The following is a 19,901-nucleotide window of genomic DNA, read 5'->3' on the forward strand; positions in this document are numbered from 1 at the left end:
CTGCGTGGGTTTCACCCCCACAACCCAAAGATGTGCAGGTTAGGTGGATTGGCCACGCTAAATTGCCCCTTAATTGGGAAAAAAAAAAAATTGGATACTCTTAAAAAAATTTTTTTTTTTAATAATTAGAGGTGCATGTAACAAAGGTAATGCAGTAATCCTGGGGGACTTTAATATTCATACTGACTGTGTAAACTTGATTTGCATTATTAGCATGGAGGGTAGGTTCAAGAAATAGATGCAGGTTAGTTTTCTAGATCAGCATATTAAAGAATCAACTTTAACATTGTTTCGCAAAAGCAGAGAATAGATTATTTTGGATCTAGTATTCTGCAATGAGAAAGGGCCAATTACAACTTTGTAGTAAAGATCCATATAGGGAGGAGTGATCATAATGTGAGAGAATTTTAGATTGGACTGAGTTTTACAGCCTTCTGTGGGGCCTGTTTTCAGCAGGAGGCACATGTAAAATATGACAGATGGCTATCCCACTGCCTTCCCGCCCAATCTGATCCCCATAAAAGGGTAGGTGGGTGAGAACGTGCCATTTTAAAATAAATAATGAATGGGAAATTGAGCTTATTAGCAAGATCCAAATATTACCCTGCCCACACCATAATGCGCTTGGTATGGACAGAAGGGAGTGAGAAAGCTGTTTTAAAATAACTTTGTGGAAAAGGCAGGAAAGAAGTGTGAGCCACTACATTCGGTAGGGGGAGGGGGGGTGGATAGCGCACACTGGGGAAACGGCAACAATATGTTACCCCCTGCCTTTATTCTGCCATGCCAGGCCTCTCAAACTGCCCTCACGCCCCCCCCCCCCTTTCTCCCCATGGCTCCCCAATCCTTCCCCATCAAAAAACCCCAGACTTGCCATGGCTGTCCTCATCCTGGGGCCATGACTCAGTTCTGGCACTACTGGATAAAAGCAAATTACTGCGGATGCTGGAATCTGAAATGAAAGAGAAAATGCTGGAAAATCTCAGCAGCTTTGACAAAGAGTCATCGGACTCGAAACGTTCGCTCTTTTCTCTCCCTACAGATGCTGCCAGACCTGCTGAGATTTTCCAGCATTTTCTCTTTAGTTTCTGGCACTACTGGGATTGCTAGAGCTCTCGAGGTCTGGACTTCCTCCCATTGAGGGGCAAACGTCTGACTCCCTGCTCATTTAGCCCGCTGGCAGTATGCTATCGCTACAAGTCGGGCTTTTTTAAAGTCGGCTCGGCTGGTGATCACCCTTTGCACCGGCAGGGGCAAGCAATGCATCCCCTTGTAAAATTCAGCCCATTGGGTTTGAGAGCGATTTAGCCAAGTCCAAAACTAAACTCTCAAATCTGCAGAAAGCAAAGCACATGCATATTACAGACAAGCTAGAGTGGGAAGCTAGATTAAAAGATGTGCTCGTAGATAAGAAATTGCAAACAATGAAAGGATAAATTCATAATTTTCAATATGCCCTCCCTTAAGGAATAAAATCCAAGGGAAAGTGGTCCATCCATAGCCAGGTAGGTTGATACCAATAGTGGGAAAATGCGAGAATCTATTAGAAGAGACACGGTAACAGGACACGTAGAAACTCATAAGATGATTAGACAGTATCAACATCAATTTAAGAAAAGGAACTCATTTTTGACAAACTTATGAGGTTTTTGAAGTCATAGAGAATCGACAAGAGAATTGATAAGGTAGATGCAATATATTTGGATTTTAAAAAGCATTCAGTAAATTGTCACTTAAGAGATTATCACTCAAAATTAGGGTTCATGGGATTGGAGTAATCTATGGATTAATAATTGGGGTTTGGCCAGGAATGGAAAACAGAAAATAGGAATAAATGGGTTATTTTCGCATTAGCAAGCTATAGCTCGCAGAATTAGGGCTCGTGCCTTGGCTCTTTACAATCTATATCGATAATTTGGATACGGGGACTGGGTTTAATGTATCAAAGTTTGCAGATAATACAAAGCTAGGTGGGAAATTGGGCATGAGGAGGACACAGAGGAAGGCTGAAAAGAGATGTAGATAGGCTAAGAGAGTGTCAAGAACACAACAGGTGGGATATAATGCAGGTAGGTATGAGGCTATCAACTTCAGTAGGTAAAGCATGTGTTTTTTGTAATGTGAGAGACTGACAAATGTTAATATTTTGAATGATCCAGTTGTCTTTTTGCATGAAACACAGAAAATTAACATGCAGGTACAGCGATAATTAGGAAAACAAATGGCATGTTGGCCCTTATTACAAAGGGATTGGAGCATAAGCCTTACAGCAGGAGTATTATGTACAGTTTTGGGACTGGATTCTCCGCCCCGCCGCGCCATATTTCCGTTTCAGCGCGCCGGTGGGATGCTCCGTTACGCCTGCTGGTCAATGGGGTTTCCCATTGTGGGGCAGCCGCATGCCGCCAGGAAACCCCCGGGCTGCAGGCAAAATGGAGCATTCCGCCGGTGGAGAATCCAGTCCTTGGTCTCCTTGCCGAAGGTAGCATGTACTTGCTTTGGAGGGAGAACATTGTAGGTTCACTAGACTAGTCCCTGGGATGAAGAGATTGTCGTATGTGGAGAGATTTAGTAGACATGGGTTATATTCCACAGAGGTTTGAAGAATGAAAGGTGATCTAATTGAAACCCACAACATTTTTAAGGGGTTTGACAGGGTAGATGCTGGGAGGATGTTTGCCCTGGCTGAGGCATCAAAAACTAAGGGCCACAATCTCTAGTGTCTGACCATTTAGTACTGAGATGAGAAATGTCTTCATTCAGAGGTTTGAAACGCTTTGGAATTTTCTAACCCCCAGATCACTGGGGATGTTCAGTAATTGAGTGTTTATAAGGCTGATTTGATGGATAGATTTTTAGATTTCGAAGGAACCAAGGGATAAGAGGTATAGTTAAAGTAGAAGATCAGCTTGACCACATTGGATGGTAGAGCAGGCTTGAACATTCGTCTGCTCTTGCAACTGTGTTACATCTACTCGAGCACTTGAAATGCTGAAAAAAGGGATTAGAATAGAGAGATGCTTGATGGCCAGGGCATACACAATGGGTCGAAGGACCTCTTTCTGGGCTGTAAACCTCTGTGACTCTATGACTCTATCAATCATGGCTCCTTGGATGATGTACCAGAGGTGACCAATGCCTCTGGAACATATCGCAGCAAGGAGTCAACACCTGCAAGGGAGAGGGCAAAATCTCGGAGCGAAGAAAACACAGAATCCCCAGTTTTCAGGCCAAATGGCTGAACAAACAGGTACAGATGAAGATTTTGAGTAGTCTCCTATTTCATGACTGGTTTGAGCTGCGTCCAACCAAGAATAATGAAAAACTGACATGATGAGTCACCATTAGTTAATTTGTGGTGTTTGCTGCCAGCTGATAGCAAAGACTGTCAGCGGTCTGGGAGCAATTATGAACTTCCTCTCAGCCTGAAAAATAAAACCTAACCCTAATCCTAACCAGTTATATAAAATATAGCAATTAAAAAGGAATTATGAGTGCACATCACATTAAACCATTACTAAGTTTTTAGGATGTATCTTAATATAATTTTACATAAAATATCTCTTCACAGATGCAGCCTGAGTCAGTACTACCCAAAGTAATAGACCAGGAACAGGGGTTATGGAGCACTGCCTGCAATTGACAAAAAAAAGATATAGATCATAGAATTTACAGAAGGAGGCCATTCGGCCCATTGAGTCATGGAAAGAGCACTGTACCTAAGCCCACACCTCCACTCTATCCCCACACCTCCACCCTACCCCTGTAACCCCACCTAACCTTTTATGGAACAGATTAACCATTCACCTGAGGAAGAAACAGTGCTCCGAAAGCTAGTGATTTGAAACAAACCTGTTGGACTTTAACCTGGTGTTGCAAGACTTCTTACAATGCTCACCCCAGTCCAATGCCAGCATCTCCACACCATAACCTTTTTTGGACACTAATGGCAATTTTAGCATAGCCAATCCACCTAACCTGCACATCTTTGGACTGTGGGAGGAAACCGGAGCACGCGGAGGAAACCCATGCTGACACGGGGACAACGTGTAGACTACACACAGACAGTGACCCAAGCCAGGAATTGAACCTGGGAGCCTGGAGCTGTGAAGCAGCTGTGCTAACCACTGTGCTACCGTGCTGTCCATGCATTCCCATGTTTCTAGTTCCCATTAGTTTACAGTAGCGTCAACAAACCAACTGATCCGGGAAGCACCAAAAGATTGCCTTCTGCAGATTAGATGAATCTCAGTGCATTACTAGGCCAGTCCAGCAGTTCTTAAATAAAGTGTTCTGTTTATCTCCACATAAAGAGCACTTGTACCATTTTTAACATGGTATTGGAGTCAGACAGGCAAAGAATGAGACATGCACTCAATCTGCCTGACCTCAGAAGCATGAGGCCCACATATTTATAACTCCCAGGGTTTATCTGCATGATACCAGTCAAATGGATGAGGGAGGGCAAACTGGGCAGTGCAGGATTTTGGGCAGCAAAAGGCAGCTGGCTGCACAGGGAAGGTTTCATGACCCTCAGGAAAGTCAATGAAAGGGAATTTCAGGAGGCCTCACAGGAGGGAGAGATGAGAGTCCATCCAGATTGTTCTTGTGGGTCCTGGGGGACAACTGCTGCTCCTGAGCCTGAAAAGAAAGTTTTAAAGCTTTACTTTAATTCAGCTTTTAAGGATCTTGATTCTCTGCACTCTGTCTTCACCTGGAAGGAAAAGCACAACGCGTACCCTATTTGACCAAGGGTAAAACTGCACTCAGAGTCCAGTAACATCAGCCGAACGCCATTTGTATATTTCAAGAAGGATTCCATCGCCCATTGGGCTTTTAGAAAATTAAACTGACATTGGATACCAACAGGCAAGTCACTTGGTCAAATTGAACTAACTGCCTGCACCAGTTTATGCCATAAGGGTAATGTTTCAATCATCTTTGCATGTCCACTCCAAAGATAGAATTTTATGTAGGCAATGGGGGCCTCGCCTGCCCCGGAGCACCTACTTTCAGGAAGGCATGACAAATTAAGTTTAATATGACACTCAACTGAGTGGCAGCAGGCCTTGCCCAGGATCAAGAACCCAAAGCCGCCGAACAATCAGAAGCTATCAGCTGTGCATTGCTCAGCAGCGCCACCACAAAGCCGGTGGCTGCTGCTGGCAATGCACCCATTGAATGCTTAGGATTGCCAAGGGATCCAGGCCGTGGGTGAGTGATGGCAGCATGGGAGAGAAGGGAGGGGATTCTGCAGCAAGGAAGGGGGCTATTTTCAGTGGGAACCCCCCCCCTTCCTGTTTCCAGGTCCCTCGATCAGATAGTACCTGACAAGGGCCACCCCCCACCCCCCTGGAAGTTCACAAACAACCCCAACAGCATTTGCTTTTTGGACTCCCCACATGGGCAAGTTTCCCATTCATTGGTGCGTGAATAGAAGTGGTGGCCGGACGAGGCTATTAAGAGGACATTAATTTCCCACTGAAAGCCCTCAATTGGTTGTGGGTGGAAAGGCCATCCATGAGCCTTCCCATCCTGAAATTATTAGGAAAGTAGTGGGAAAAAATGAAATGAAATGAAAATCACTTATTGTCACAAGTAGGTTTCAAATGAAGTTACTGTGAAAAGCCCCTAGTCGCCACATTCTGGCGCCTGTTCGGGGAGGCTGGTCTGGGAATTGAACCTGCGTTGCTGACCTTGTTCTGCTTTACAAGCCAGCTGTTTAGCCCACTGTGCTAAACCAGCCCCTCCGACAGATGGGCCTCCACCAACCACCCGTCTGCCTTTTTAAATGTGCTCTGTCTCCAAATGTGCTCTGGGGAGGACATTAATTTCCACCCCAATAGAGGACAGTTGGCACCTCTGAATACGAACTGAATTTGGGCAATTTCGATCTCGTATCCAGAAGGCTTGAGCAAACAGCATTCAACTTTCACTAATTGGCAATTTCACAGAGGGACTATAAAAAGACAAATGCTGGCTGGAAATCTATAATACAAACAGAAAATGTTGAAAATACTCAGCAGGTGAGACCACATTAGTGCAGAGAGAAACTGAATTAACATTTAAGATCTCTTTCTCCATGCTCACTGATAATCATCTCGGTACATAGGTTAACGTCTCCCACAGAGACAGTGCGTTTCAGTCTGAGCTGTGCCCAGGAATGAAGGGGTTAGCACACACGCAGATGCTGCCAGACTGGCTGAGTATTTTCAGCATTTGCTGTTTTTATGGCTGATGCAGAAGTTGCACTAGTTACGTTGAAGGTGTTCTTCCAAGATCAAGAGCAGGGCATGGTAAGTTGGACAGAGTAGGTGGAGAAATTCTCATTTTGCTGTATGTGACTTGGAATACCCGATGCCTCAGTATAACATCTTAAATGTTTGCAAAACAAAATCTCAGAATGGCAATAATTACCTGAGGTAACCACAGTGGACCAAGCTGGAAAGCTGGTACAGCAGAAAATAGCTGATCTGCTTATGTGCTATTGAAACCCAGGAAACACATATAGACCTAAATGAACAAAGTCTCCCTTGTACTTATGCTACAGGAAGGGCAGGTTTAAATGACCTTGCATTGCCTGTGTCGGATTTTCTAAACATTGTCAGATTTTCCTTCATGCTACCCTGTACCAGAATTTGCGATCATGATGTGGAGATGCCGGCGTTGGACTGGGGTGAGCACAGTAAGAAGTCTTACAACACCAGGTTAAAGTCCCAACAGGTTTGTTTCAAACACTAGCTTTCGGAGCACTGCTCCTTCCTCAGGTGAATGAACCTGAGAATTTGTGATGTTAGCCTTTCTGTGTTTTCTGGCAGTGCCAGGTGTTCGCTTTGTGGAATGACTATGCATGAATAGAAGCTTTTCGACCACAGATTTGCATTTGACTGAATATGAAAGGTGTTAACTTTCAGTTCCTTTTCAACAACTCAGAGATACGAGGTAAGAGGCTACTTGGTAGACCTAGTTGGAACAGAGCTGTTACTATATGCCTGCTTTCAGGAAATGATGGCGTTGGAGGGTTTAAGCAGCTGGCATTAGTTCCAGACCATTTGAGACAACTAGAAAACCATCAGCTCATCCTGTTCCCGAGTCTAGATCTGCCTGCGCTTTCATCAATGGAATCTCTGCACTTCAGTCTATTTTTGCTGCTCTCAGGTAAACAATCTTTACACAACTCTTCATTAAAGTATCTTATTTTGTTTCACCTTTGTCCCTTTAATTGAAGACATTTAAGCACTTTTTAAGACATTCAAAATACTTTGCAGGGTACAGTACTTCTATTAACAACGTAAAGTTCTAAAGAAACACTGAGGAATATTTGGGGTAAAACTGACCCTGCATTTCATACTTAAAGGTTATAAGTATTGCAGCGAGTCATTGAAAAAATGCAACTACAGTGGAAATTTCTTTCCCTGTTTTAATTGGGGAGACTCCAGAGATAGATAACATAAATTGGTAGATAATTGAGCATTCCAAAATTTTGGACCTTAATCCGTGATGCTGCAATCTCCTGGAATGAAGGACAAAATTAAAACGACATAGATTGAGCCTGACTTTTCGGGTTTGTGAGATTGATTTGCAATAGTTGGGATGGATTTTTTTTTGTTGCAGATTTTGAATTATCAAGGTTTTATCCTGTGAAAATTGTGAAGGGTAATCAGGAATGTGGAGTACAGCTCATAGAGGTTCCAGAGATTGCACTGACAGATTGCTCTTTTTTTCTCTTTCTCCATGCTCACTGATAATCATCTCGGTACATAGGTTAACGTCTCCCACAGAGACAGTGCATTTCAGTCTGAGCTGTGCCCAGGAACGAAGGGGTTAGCAGGTTACTGCTCCTTCATTGTTGTTTTGTATTTTGATTCAGTTTGTTCAGGGTCCACATGGGTCTCGTTATTTATAATTTGGGTGCATAATTCAAGGTCTGCTTCACTTCCTTATGCAACTTGTTTTGTCATTTTGATGTGGAGCAAGCTGCCATTATTTTTTAGATGTGTACAATGCCAAGATTAGCTGGTGCTAATACAATGATTGACTGGTATGCACATCATTTTCTCAGTGAAATTCCTGAGGGCTCTGGGCTGTGTTTTTTTGTGTTCCAAATTGTAAATACAGCAACTGTTTTGCTATCACAATTTATACTAATGGCCAGACAGCAACAAGTCAGTGCCATTGTAGTCAAATTACATTTTATTTTGGTGTTCATCACAAAGCCGGACCAGCTCCCAGCATTTGCTAGGATACCAGAGAGAAACCCCAATATTTTATTTAATTTGTAAGACTGTGAGGAAAGGATACCTCACTCCAGGAGTGGCTCCATGCACAAATAGGGATATGGTGTATTAAAACTTTAATAAGGACACACAGAGTCCAGAGTGAGTAAGATAAAGAAGTTTGGTTTATTTACAGTTATGTTATATACAGCACCTGAGGCAGCACGGTGGTGCAGTGGTTAGCACTGCTGCCTCACGGTGCCGAGGACCTGGGTTCAACCCCGGCCCCGGGTGAATCTCCGTGTGGAGTTTGCCCATTCTCCCCGTGTCTGCGTCGGTCTCACCCCCACAACCCAAAGATGTACTGGGTAGATGGATTGACCGCGCTAAATTGGAAAAACAGAATTGGGCCTTCTAACTTTTAAAATAATGTTGTATAAAACACCTGGTAGATCCCTCCCGGGTCTCTCCACGGTCGGTGTCTTACTAGCCGACATTTTATACATAGCAGAATGGAGTTCCCCTGCCCCTCAGAGGGCGAGCTTGTACTCAGCGAGAACCACGGGGAAGATAATCATTCCCACCCCATAAGTCCTCATTTCTATAAACAAAATTTCATTAGCCCACCTTTTGCGATGCTTTAATTGCACCTCACGCACAAAAAAATCTAGCTGCCTTTCAAACCATGATTTTTAAAAACCTGACTGCAGCAGTCACATTCTAACCTATACTGCACCAAATATCCAATATATCTGATATTCCTCAATGTATAGCTTTCAAAACACATTTGGAACACAGGTCAATGCAAGATCAGAAAAAAACCTGCAGTTCATCTGGTTCCAAAAATGAATACATAGGAACATGAGGAGATCCTTCAACCCTTTGAGCCTATTCTGCCTCTCAGTGAGATAATGACTGATCTGTATAACTCCGTCATCCTTGCCGCTATATCCATCTTTTTATCATGGGGTGAGATTGTGGTTGACAAGGCAACATTATTGCTCTTGAGAAGCCCAGCCTGGTCAGTTACCTTCTTGAACAACTGCAATCCAATGTGATCAAGGTATTCCCTCAATTTCATTAGGCAGGAAATTCCAGGAGTTTGACCCAACAATGAAGGAACTGCGACATATTTCCAGTCAGGCTAGTGTGTAACTTAAAAGGAAACTTGTAACTGGTGATGTTCCGCTTCCAGCTGGTTGAAATTGCAAGTTTGGAAGTTGCTCTTAAAGAATCCTTGGCAAGATGCTGCAGTGCATCGTGTGGATGGTCCATGTGGCAGCCACTGTGTGCTGCTAGGTGGAAGGAGTGAATGTTTCAGGATGGGGCGTCAATCAGGTTGCTTTGTCCTGGATGATGTTGAGCTGGACTGAACCTGGCAAGTGGAGAGTATTCCATCACACTCCTGATTTGTGCTACGAAGATGGTAGGAAGATTTTGGAGATACTGCTCTTGTAGCCACAGTATTTTTGTGGCTAGTCCAGTTACGTTTCTGGTTAATGGTGACCCTCAAGTTGGTGACCATTCATCCAGACTTATACCACTGGTACCAGATGGCTTGAAGTCTGATATTTTGTGATTTAGTGTACTCACCACAGTAAAGCATCACTGTGCTCGTTCCTGTCCCCATCTGCAACATACCCTTTCCATTCCTCCCTAGACATCTTCACTACTTGGAATTGGATATTTTCTATCTTGAAGTTCAATGCAGATCCCTACTTGAAGACATCACCTTCATGCTTAATTTTGTTACCCCATACACGATTACAACATTGCCTCCAAACGTTATGGCATTATACCCACGTGCCGCAGAAATGTCCGGTATCACTGGCCTCCGGCGTTGGCTACTCTACCCCCCAGGATGTTTGGTGACGGGAGGTTCGACATGATCTTTCCCCGTTAGCTCTTCATTACCTGAAGGCTGAGATGGTTGGTCTCCAACAACTCCAACCATCTTCTTTTATCCTTTAATTCCCTTGTCTATATGGCAAAAGTAGATCCACCTCAGATTTAAAATTATTATTTAAAAATAAATACATTTAGAATACCCAATTCATTTTTTCCAATTCAGGGGCAATTTTAGCATGGCCAATCACCTATCCTGCACACCTTTGGGTTGTGGGGGCGAAATCCACGTAAACACGGGGAGAATGTGCATACTCCACACAGACAGTGATCCAGAGCCGGGATCGAACCTGGGACTTCGGTGCCATGAGGCAGCAGTGCTAACCATTGCGCCACCGTGCTGCCTTCAGATTTAAAATTAGTAGCTACTGTTCTTTTGGGGAAGAGAGTTTTAAACTTCAACAAACCTTTACATGATAAAGTGTTTTCTGAATGGCTTGGCACTGACATTATGTCCTTTTGTCCTGGACATCCTTATCAATACACTCAAACATTCATTCAAATATTTACACAATTTCCAATCTTTCCATGTTATTTGCCTCCCTTCTCCGAGGGACAGTTTATTTCATGCCTACACTAGCTTCTGTGTAAAGCACCCAAATCTAAACTCTGGCCCAGAGATGGGAAAATTTCCAGCTCTGCGACATGGCCTTTAAAACCGGATGCCCGTTGGTTGGATTTACGTTCTGGGGAGGGGTCAGTTGAATTAGAAGTTGAGTCTGCCACCCCTGGAACAAATGGCTGTCAGATATGGAGGCAGGCTGGGCTTCTGTGCTCTGAAACATTGTTTAAGTTTATTTTAAAAGCTGAAAACATCAGCCCTCACCCACTCAACCCTCCAGGCACTCCCCATGCCAATCTATGCCACCTCATGCCCCAGCTATCACCCTTGGCCCCTCAAAACACATATGCCAACCTATGCCCCTCTACCCACCCCACATGGCCCCTCATACTCGCAATTCCCCCATGGTCATTTATAGCCCATATGCCAAATTCGTGCCGACTCAAGTCAATCCATGCCCATCTCCCTTTGGCCTTACCCTCTCCATGCTAACTCCCTTGTTTACTTTGACTGTTCGTTGACAGCTTGACAATTCCTTGACAGCTTGTCAGTTCCTTTATGTTGTTTGACAGTTCCAATGAGTTTATGCACTTTTACATTTAATTTTAACAGTTCCAAAGGGCACCTCACCTCCCTCAAAGGATGCCAGCCTCCCTTGAAGGGTTCCGTAACCTCTCCCAATGGTGTCCCAGGACCACATCCAAAGGGTGGCTATGCAAAATATCCACCAAGTTCGTGGCCCCCTGTGAAAATGGAACATGTTGTGTTCGGGGCAGGATTTAGGATTCCGGGACATTCTGGGATTTTCGTCACCAGGGGGGGATTCTCCACTGTGGTGGAAATCTGGGCCTCTGTGTGCATCTTAATCTGATGTTCCAAATAAATCTTTGATATCTTTCCCACTGATCAAACACCACAGAAATGACAAGGTGCCATGACCTCACGTGCATATTTACATATTGAGCTTGAGCCCAAATTCAGTCTTTACAGAGGGGAAGAAAGCTTTCTCTGTCTGTTAGGTGCAAAGTGTTTTACCCATGCAATTTGGGAGCTGTGCAAAACTTGGCCTGGGAGTGCTTTGCGCTCATTGAAGACATTTAAGTAAAAACACATTCCACACTCAGAACTAACATCCTTCAAGCTAAAAAAAAAGTTTAGAAACAAAAAGGCTCCATTGAACCCAATTCCCTTGTGTCTGCTAACTGAAAGTCAGCTGAATCTGCTACAGAATGTTATGCCGAGCACACCTTAATCTTGGGTTGGTGAATACTTACTTCAGAAATCTCAGTTTGGTTAATAATACAAAATTTGTTGAAAAAAGATGGCTGTGCATGAATGAATGTTGCACGTCTCAATGTACAAACATAGGAGGGTGGCTGTGGGCAAGAGAGCTGGCAGCCATGTATTTATACAGAACAAATAATAATAAACTTTATTAGTGTTACAATTAGGCTTACATTAACACCACAATGAAGTTACTGTGAAAATGGAAATACACAGCACGTTGCTCTGCATTGAAAGACAAAAAGAGATTAACATTTTGCAAACCTTCTATGTAATAGTAATAGGGAACTCTATAGTCAGGGGCACATATAGGCGCCTCTGTGGACGTGAAAGAGACTCCAGGATGGTATGTTGCCTCCCTGGTGCCAGGGTCCAGGATGTCTCCGAACGGGTAGAGGGAATCCTGAAGGGGGAGGGCAAACAGGCAGAGGTCGTTGTACATATTGGTACTAACGACATAGGCAGGAAGGGGCATGAGGTCCTGCAGCAGGAGTTCAGGGAGCTAGGCAGAAAGTTAAAAGACAGGACCTCGAGGGTTGTAATCTCGGGATTACTCCCTGTGCCACGTGCCAGTGAGGCTAGAAATAGGAAGATAGAGCAGGTAAACACGTGGCTAAACAGCTGGTGTAGGAGGGAGGGTTTCCATTATCTGGACCACTGGGAGCTCTTCCGGGGCAGGTGTGACCTGTATAAGAAGGACGGGTTGCATCTAAACCGGAGAGGCATAAATATCCTGGCCGCGAGGTTTGCTAGTGTCAAACTAGTATGGCAGGGGGGTGGGCACGGGAGCAATAGGTCAGAAGGTGAGAGCATTGAGGGAGAACTAGGGAATAGGGACAGTGTGGCTCTGAGGCAGAGCAGACGGGGAGAAGTTGCTGAACACAGCGGGTCTGGTGGCCTGAAGTGCATATGTTTTAATGCAAGGAGCATTACGGGTAAGGCAGATGAACTTAGAGCTTGGATTACTACTTGGAACTATGATGTTGTTGCCATTACAGAGACCTGGTTGAGGGAAGGGCAGGATTGGCAGCTAAACGTTCCAGGATTTAGATGTTTCAGGCGGGATAGAGGGGGATGTAAAAGGGGAGGTGGAGTTGCGCTACTTGTTCGGGAGAATATCACAGCTATACTGCGAGAGGACACCTCAGAGGGCAGTGAGGCTATATGGGTAGAGATCAGGAATAAGAAGGGTGCAGTCACAATGTTGGGGGTATACTACAGGCCTCCCAACAGCCAGCGGGAGATAGAGGAGCAGATAGGTAGACAAATTTTGGAAAAGAGTAAAAACAACAGGGTTGTGGTGATGGGAGACTTCAACTTCCCCAATATTGACTGGGACTCACTTAGTGCCAGGGGCTTAGACGGGGCGGAGTTTGTAAGGAGCATCCAGGAGGGCTTCTTAAAACAATATGTAAACAGTCCAACTAGGGAAGGGGCGGTACTGGACCTGGTATTGGGGAATGAGCCCGGCCAGGTGGTAGATGTTTCAGTAGGGGAGCATTTCGGTAACAGTGACCACAATTCAGTAAGTTTTAAAGTACTGGTGGACAAGGATAAGAGTGGTCCGAGGATGAATGTGCTAAATTGGGGGAAGGCTAATTATAACAATATTAGGCGGGAACTGAAGAACATAGATTGGGGGCGGATGTTTGAGGGCAAATCAACATCTGACATGTGGGAGGCTTTCAAGTGTCAGTTGAAAGGAATACAGGACCGGCATGTTCCTGTGAGGAAGAAAGATAAATACGGCAATTTTCGGGAACCTTGGATGACGAGTGATATTGTAGGCCTCGTCAAAAAGAAAAAGGAGGCATTTGTCAGGGCTAAGAGGCTGGGAACAGACGAAGCCTGTGTGGCATATAAGGAAAGTAGGAAGGAACTTAAGCAAGGAGTCAGGAGGGCTAGAAGGGGTCACAAAAAGTCATTAGCAAATAGCGTTAAGGAAAATCCCAAGACTTTTTACACGTACATAAAAAGCAAGAGGGTAGCCAGGGAAAGGGTTGGCCCACTGAAGGACAGGCAAGGGAATCTATGTGTGGAGCCAGAGGAAATGGGCGAGGTACTAAATGAATACTTTGCATCAGTATTCACCAAAGAGAAGGAATTGGTAGATGTTGAGTCTGGAGAAGGGTGTGTAGATAGCCTGGGTCACATTGTGATCCAAAAAGACGAGGTGTTGGGTGTCTTAAAAAATATTAAGGTAGATAAGTCCCCAGGGCCTGATGGGATCTACCCCAGAATACTGAAGGAGGCTGGAGAGGAAATTGCTGAGGCCTTGACAGAAATCTTTGGATCCTCGCTGTCTTCAGGGGATGTCCCGGAGGACTGGAGAATAGCCAATGTTGTTCCTCTGTTTAAGAAGGGTAGCAAGGATAATCCCGGGAACTACAGGCCGGTGAGCCTTACTTCAGTGGTAGGGAAATTACTGGAGAGAATTCTTAGAGACAGGATCTACTCCCATTTGGAAGCAAATGGACGTATTAGTGAGAGGCAGCACGGTTTTGTGAAGGGGAGGTCGTGTCTCACTAACTTGATAGAGTTTTTCGAGGAGGTCACTAAGATGATTGATGCAGGTAGGGCAGTAGATGTTGTCTATATGGACTTCAGTAAGGCCTTTGACAAGGTCCCGCATGGTAGACTAGTACAAAAGGTGAAGTCACACGGGATCAGGGGTGAACTGGCAAGGTGGATACAGAACTGGCTAGGCCATAGAAGGCAGAGGGTAGCAATGGAGGGATGCTTTTCTAATTGGAGGGCTGTGACCAGTGGTGTTCCACAGGGATCAGTGCTGGGACCTTTGCTCTTTGTAGTATATATAAATGATTTGGAGGAAAATGTAACTGGTCTGATTAGTAAGTTTGCAGACGACACAAAGGTTGGTGGAATTGCGGATAGCGATGAGGACTGTCTGAGGATACAGCAGGATTTAGATTGTCTGGAGACTTGGGCGGAGAGATGGCAGATGGAGTTTAATCCGGACAAATGTGAGGTAATGCATTTTGGAAGGTCTAATGCAGGTAGGGAATATACAGTGAATGGTAGAACCCTCAAGAGTATTGAAAGTCAAAGAGATCTAGGAGTACAGGTCCACAGGTCATTGAAAGGGGCAACACAGGTGGAGAAGGTAGTCAAGAAGGCATACGGCATGCTTGCCTTCATTGGCCGGGGCATTGAGTATAAGAATTGGCAAGTCATGTTGCAGCTGTATAGAACCTTAGTTAGGCCACACTTGGAGTGTAGTGTTCAATTCTGGTCGCCACACTACCAGAAGGATGTGGAGGCTTTAGAGAGGGTGCAGAAGAGATTTACCAGAATGTTGCCTGGTATGGAGGGCATAAGCTATGAGGAGCGATTGAATAAACTCGGTTTGTTCTCACTGGAACGAAGGAGGTTGAGGGGCGACCTGATAGAGGTATACAAAATTATGAGGGGCATAGACAGAGTGGATAGTCAGAGGCTTTTCCCCAGGGTAGAGGGGTCAATTACTAGGGGGCATAGGTTTAAGGTGAGAGGGGCAAGGTTTAGAGTAGATGTACGAGGCAAGTTTTTTACGCAGAGGGTAGTGGGTACCTGGAACTCGCTACCGGAGGAGGTAGTGGAAGCAGGGACGATAGGGACATTTAAGGGGCATCTTGACAAATATATGAATAGGATGGGAATAGAAGGATACGGACCCAGGAAGTGTAGAAGATTGTAGTTTAGTCGGGCAGTATGGTCGGCACGGCCTTGGAGGGCCGAAGGGCCTGTTCCTGTGCTGTACATTTCTTTGTTCTTTGTTCTTTGTTCTTCAGAATTTACTTTTAACATTAACTGGGGAGCGGTTGGGGTAGGAGGGGGGGGGGGTTGCTGCAGGGGAAGCGGTGTGGGGAGGGAAGTGATGGAGTTTTATCTAGGTTTCAACTACACAGGCCTCGAAGTATTAGAGGTGACCATGCTGAGACATACAGGATTCTCAGGGGGCTTGACAGGGTAGATGCTTGGAGGTGGTTGCCCCTTGTGGGAGAGTCTAGGGCCAGAGGGTCGCCCATTTAAGACAGACGATAATGAATCTGTGGAATCCTTTAATGCAGAGGGCTGGAGAGGCTGTGTCATTAAGTATGTTGAAGGCTGATATAGACAGATTTTTAATCAATCAGGGAATCAAGGGTTCTGGGATAAGGCAGGAAAGTTGAGTTAGGGATTATATCAGTGATGTGCCATCAATTAACACAAGACGAGTAGTGAACAAAACTGTGGCTTTAATATGCGAAACAGAAAGCCTCCTGGCCACTGATCCCGAACTGGGGCAGGGCCGGAGGTCAGCCACCTTTATACTGAGCCCGAGGGGAGGCGGAGTCATCAGGCAGTGGTTTACCCCAATACATGTAGTACAGTAACAGTTTACCACAATACATATAATACGCTAACAGTGGTTTACCACATTCACCCCCTGTTAAAAAAAGAGTCCAGCGGGGGTGAAGTGGACTTAAAGGTCGGGTCTGTCGGGGGGCTTTGACCTTCCGCCGTGATCGCCTCAGTCCCGGCTGTGGTGTGTGCACTGGTGTCGAGACCTGCGCGTCCGGGAGTGTGTTGTCTTCTTCTTCGCCCAGTAGTTGAGTCGGTGGAGGGGGGGGGCAGTGAAGCAGCGGGGGCGGTGGTGATGGTCGCCGGTGGGCCTGCGGGTGCCAAATCTTGAAACAGCTGGGTAGTGGTAGAGGGAGTGGTGGTGATGGTCGCTGGGGAACCTGCAGGTGCCAAATCCCGGAGGCAGACTGTGTCCTGCCGCCCGTCATGATGTGCCACTTAGGCATATTGTGGGTTGGCATGGAGTAGCAGGACCTTCTCATCGAGGGGATCCGATTTATGACTCCTCGCATGCTTCCGGAGGAGGATGGGCCCTGGGACTGTCAGCCAGGACAGGAGCGAAACCCCCGAGGTGGACTTTCTAGGGAAGGCAAACATACGTTCGTGAGGGGTCTCATTGGTGGCAGTGCACAGGAGCGACCAGATGGAGTGGAGCGCATCGGGACGGACCTCCTGCCAGCGGGAGACTGGGGGACCTCTAGACTGTAGGGCCAGAAGGACAGCCTTCCAGACCGTCGCGTTCTCCCTCTCCACCTGCCAGTTTCCCCGGGGGTTGTAGCTGGTCGTCCTGCTTGAGGTGATGCCCTTGCTAAGCAGGAACTAACGCAACTCATCACTCATGAAGGAGGAACCCCGATCGCTATGGATGTAAGTGGGGAAACCGAACAAGGCGAAGAGACTGTGCACGGCTTTGATGACGGTGGCAGAGGTTATGTCAGGGCATGGGATGGCAAAGGGGAATCGTGAGTACTCGTCAACAACGTTGAGGAAGTACACGTTACAGTCAGTGGAGGGGAGGGGCCCTTTGAAGTCGATGCTGAGGCGCTCAAAGTGGCGGAAGGCCTTTACCAGGTGTGCTCTCTCGGGCCGATAAAAGTGTGCTTTGCACTCCGAGCAGACCTGGCAGTCCCTGGTCATGGTCCTGACCTCCTCGATGGAGTAAGGCAGGTTGTGAGCCTTGATAAAATGAAAAAAACGGGTGACCCCCGGGTGACAGAGGTCATTGTGGAGGGCCCGAAGTCGGTCTACTTGTGCGCTGGCACATATACCGCGGGATAGGGCATCTGGGGGCTCATTGAGCTTCCCAGGTCGGTACAAGATATCGTAGTTGTAGGTGGAGAGTTCGATCCTCCACCTCAGAATCTTGTCGTTCTTGATTTTGCCCCGCTGTGTATTATTAAACATGAAGGCAACCGACAGTTGGTCAGTGAGGAGAGTGAATCGCCTGCTGGCCAGATAATGCCTCCAATGTTGCACAGCTTCCACAATAGCTTGGGCTTCCTTTTCGACGGAGGAGTGTCGGATTTCGGAGGCATAGAGGGTACGGGAGAAGAAAGCCATGGGCCTGCCTGCTTGGTTGAGGGTAGCCGCCAGTGCAAAGTCCGACACATCGCTCTCCACCAGGAACGGAATGGACTCGCCCACAGCGTGCATTGCGACTTTGGCAATATCTACCTGATGCGGTTGAAGGCCAGGCGGGCTTCAGCCGTAAGGGGAAAAATGATGGATTTAATGAATGCCTTTTCCGCATAATTGGGGACCCACTGGGCATAATAAGAGAAGAACCCCAGGCATCTCTTCAGGCCTTGGGGCAGTGGGGGAGTGGAAGTTCAAGGAGGGGGCACATGCGGTCGGGGTCAGGCCCTAGGACTCCGTTTTCCACAATGTAGCCAAGGATGGCGAGGTGGGTTGTGCGCATTTCTACTTATTGTATGTGAGGGTAAGGAGCTTAGCGGTGTGGAAGAAATGCCGGAGGTTTGCGTCATGGTCCTGCTGGTCATGGCCGCAGATGGTAACATTATCTAGGTACAGGAACGTGGCCCGCAGCCCGTACTGGTCAATCATCCGGTCCATTTCTCGCTGGAAGACTGAGACCCCATTGGTGATGCCGAAGGGAACCCTGAGGAAGTGGTAGAGGCGGCCATCTGCCTCGAAGGCAGTGTATTGGCGGTCCTCTGGGCGGATAGGGAGCTGGTGGTATGCGGACTTCAAGTCAACAGTGGAGAAGACTTGATACTGCGCAATCTGATTGACCATGTCAGATATGCGTGGGAGGGGGTATGCATCGCGCTGCGTGCACCGGTTGATCATCTGACTGTCGTCGATGACCATCCGGTGCTTCTCCCATGTCTTGGCGACCACCACCTGTGCTCTCCAGGGGCTGGTACTAGCCTCAATGATCCCCTCTCGTAGGAGTCGCTGGACCTCCGACCTGATAAAGGCCCTGTCCCGGACAGTGTATCGCCTGCTCCTTGTGGTGACGGGCTTACAGTCCGGGGTGAGATTAGCGAAGAGCGAGGGTGGGGCGACCTTAAGGGTCGCGAGGCTACAGATGGTGGGGGGGGGGGGGGGGGGGGGGGGCAGGGGTCCACCAAACTTTAAGGTCAGGCTTTGGAGGTGGCACTGAAAGTCGAGCCCCAGTAATAGGGCAGCGCAGAGATGGGGGAGGACGTAGAGCTTAAAGTTAGTGTACTCTACGCCTTGTACCGAAAGGGTCGTGACACAGTACCCCCGGATTTCTACGGAATGTGATCCGGAAGCCAGGGAGATTTTCTGGGTCGCGGGTAAAATTGGGAGGGAGCAGCGCCTTACCGTATCTGGGTGGATAAAGCTGTCTGTGTTCCCGGAGTCGAAGAGGCAGGCCGTCTCGTTCCCGTTGATCCGGACGGTCATCGTGGATTTTGTGAGATGCTGAGGTCGAGACTGGTCGGGTGTGATGGAGGTGAGCTTCGGAAGGTGGTGGGTGGACCAGTCGGAGGTAGCGGTGGCCAGCGTACGACCGGGAGCAGGCATCCCGGGAGGCGGCGGAGTGGTTCCAAAAAGGCGTCCCCCAAGGGTCGCGTGTGGCGGGTGGCATCGAAGGTGGTGTCAAAGATGGCGGCCCCCATGGGTTGCGCGTGGCGGGTGGATTCAAAGATGGCGGCGAAGATGGTGGCCCCCACGGGACGCACATGGCGGGTGGCAGCAAAGATGGCGGCAGCCACGGGTCGCAAATGGCGGGTGGCGCGGCAGATGGGGGCGGTCCTGACAGACAACAGGTAGCGCTGCTGGGCCTAGGAACTTTAGGGAAAGGTTGTACCTGGCAGACTTTGGTGAAGTGGCCCTTCCTCCCACACCCGTTGCAAATCGCGTTCCGTGCAGTGCAGCGTTGTCTGGGATGATTACCCTGGCCGCAATAGCATTTCGGGCTTCCGGCGTTGGCGGGCTGCTGCGCGGCACAGGCTTGCGCCGCACTCGAGTCGGGTGATGGCGGCGCCCACGACGTCCACGAGGGTGCCGTGTGGTCGGAGGTGTAGGCCTCCATGTTCTGGAAAGCCACTTCCAGCAAGTTTGAGAGCTGCACTGTCTCTGGGAGGCCGAGTGTGCCCCCT

At 47.2% G+C, this 19,901-nt stretch overlaps 1 protein-coding gene across 2 annotated transcripts in view; it reads left to right on the top strand.

Annotated features, from left to right (window-relative positions):
* Nucleotides 1–6,631: 6,631 nt before the first annotated feature.
* The window catches only part of LOC140394037 (basic phospholipase A2 homolog), a 34,933-nt gene continuing 21,663 nt past the window's right edge, over nucleotides 6,632–19,901 (top strand). The window contains exons 1-2 of one of the 2 annotated variants that reach the window (XM_072480823.1): nucleotides 6,632–6,723; nucleotides 7,003–7,158. In XM_072480823.1, coding sequence (XP_072336924.1) covers nucleotides 7,119–7,158 — 40 coding nt within the window. In that variant the 5' untranslated portion in view covers nucleotides 6,632–6,723; nucleotides 7,003–7,118. Of the gene's footprint in view, nucleotides 7,159–19,901 lie in introns of both variants that reach the window. The other variant, XM_072480822.1, reaches the window with a different exon arrangement.

Source organism: Scyliorhinus torazame, chromosome 17, assembly GCF_047496885.1.
Source record: "Scyliorhinus torazame isolate Kashiwa2021f chromosome 17, sScyTor2.1, whole genome shotgun sequence".
NCBI lineage: Eukaryota > Metazoa > Chordata > Chondrichthyes > Carcharhiniformes > Scyliorhinidae > Scyliorhinus > Scyliorhinus torazame.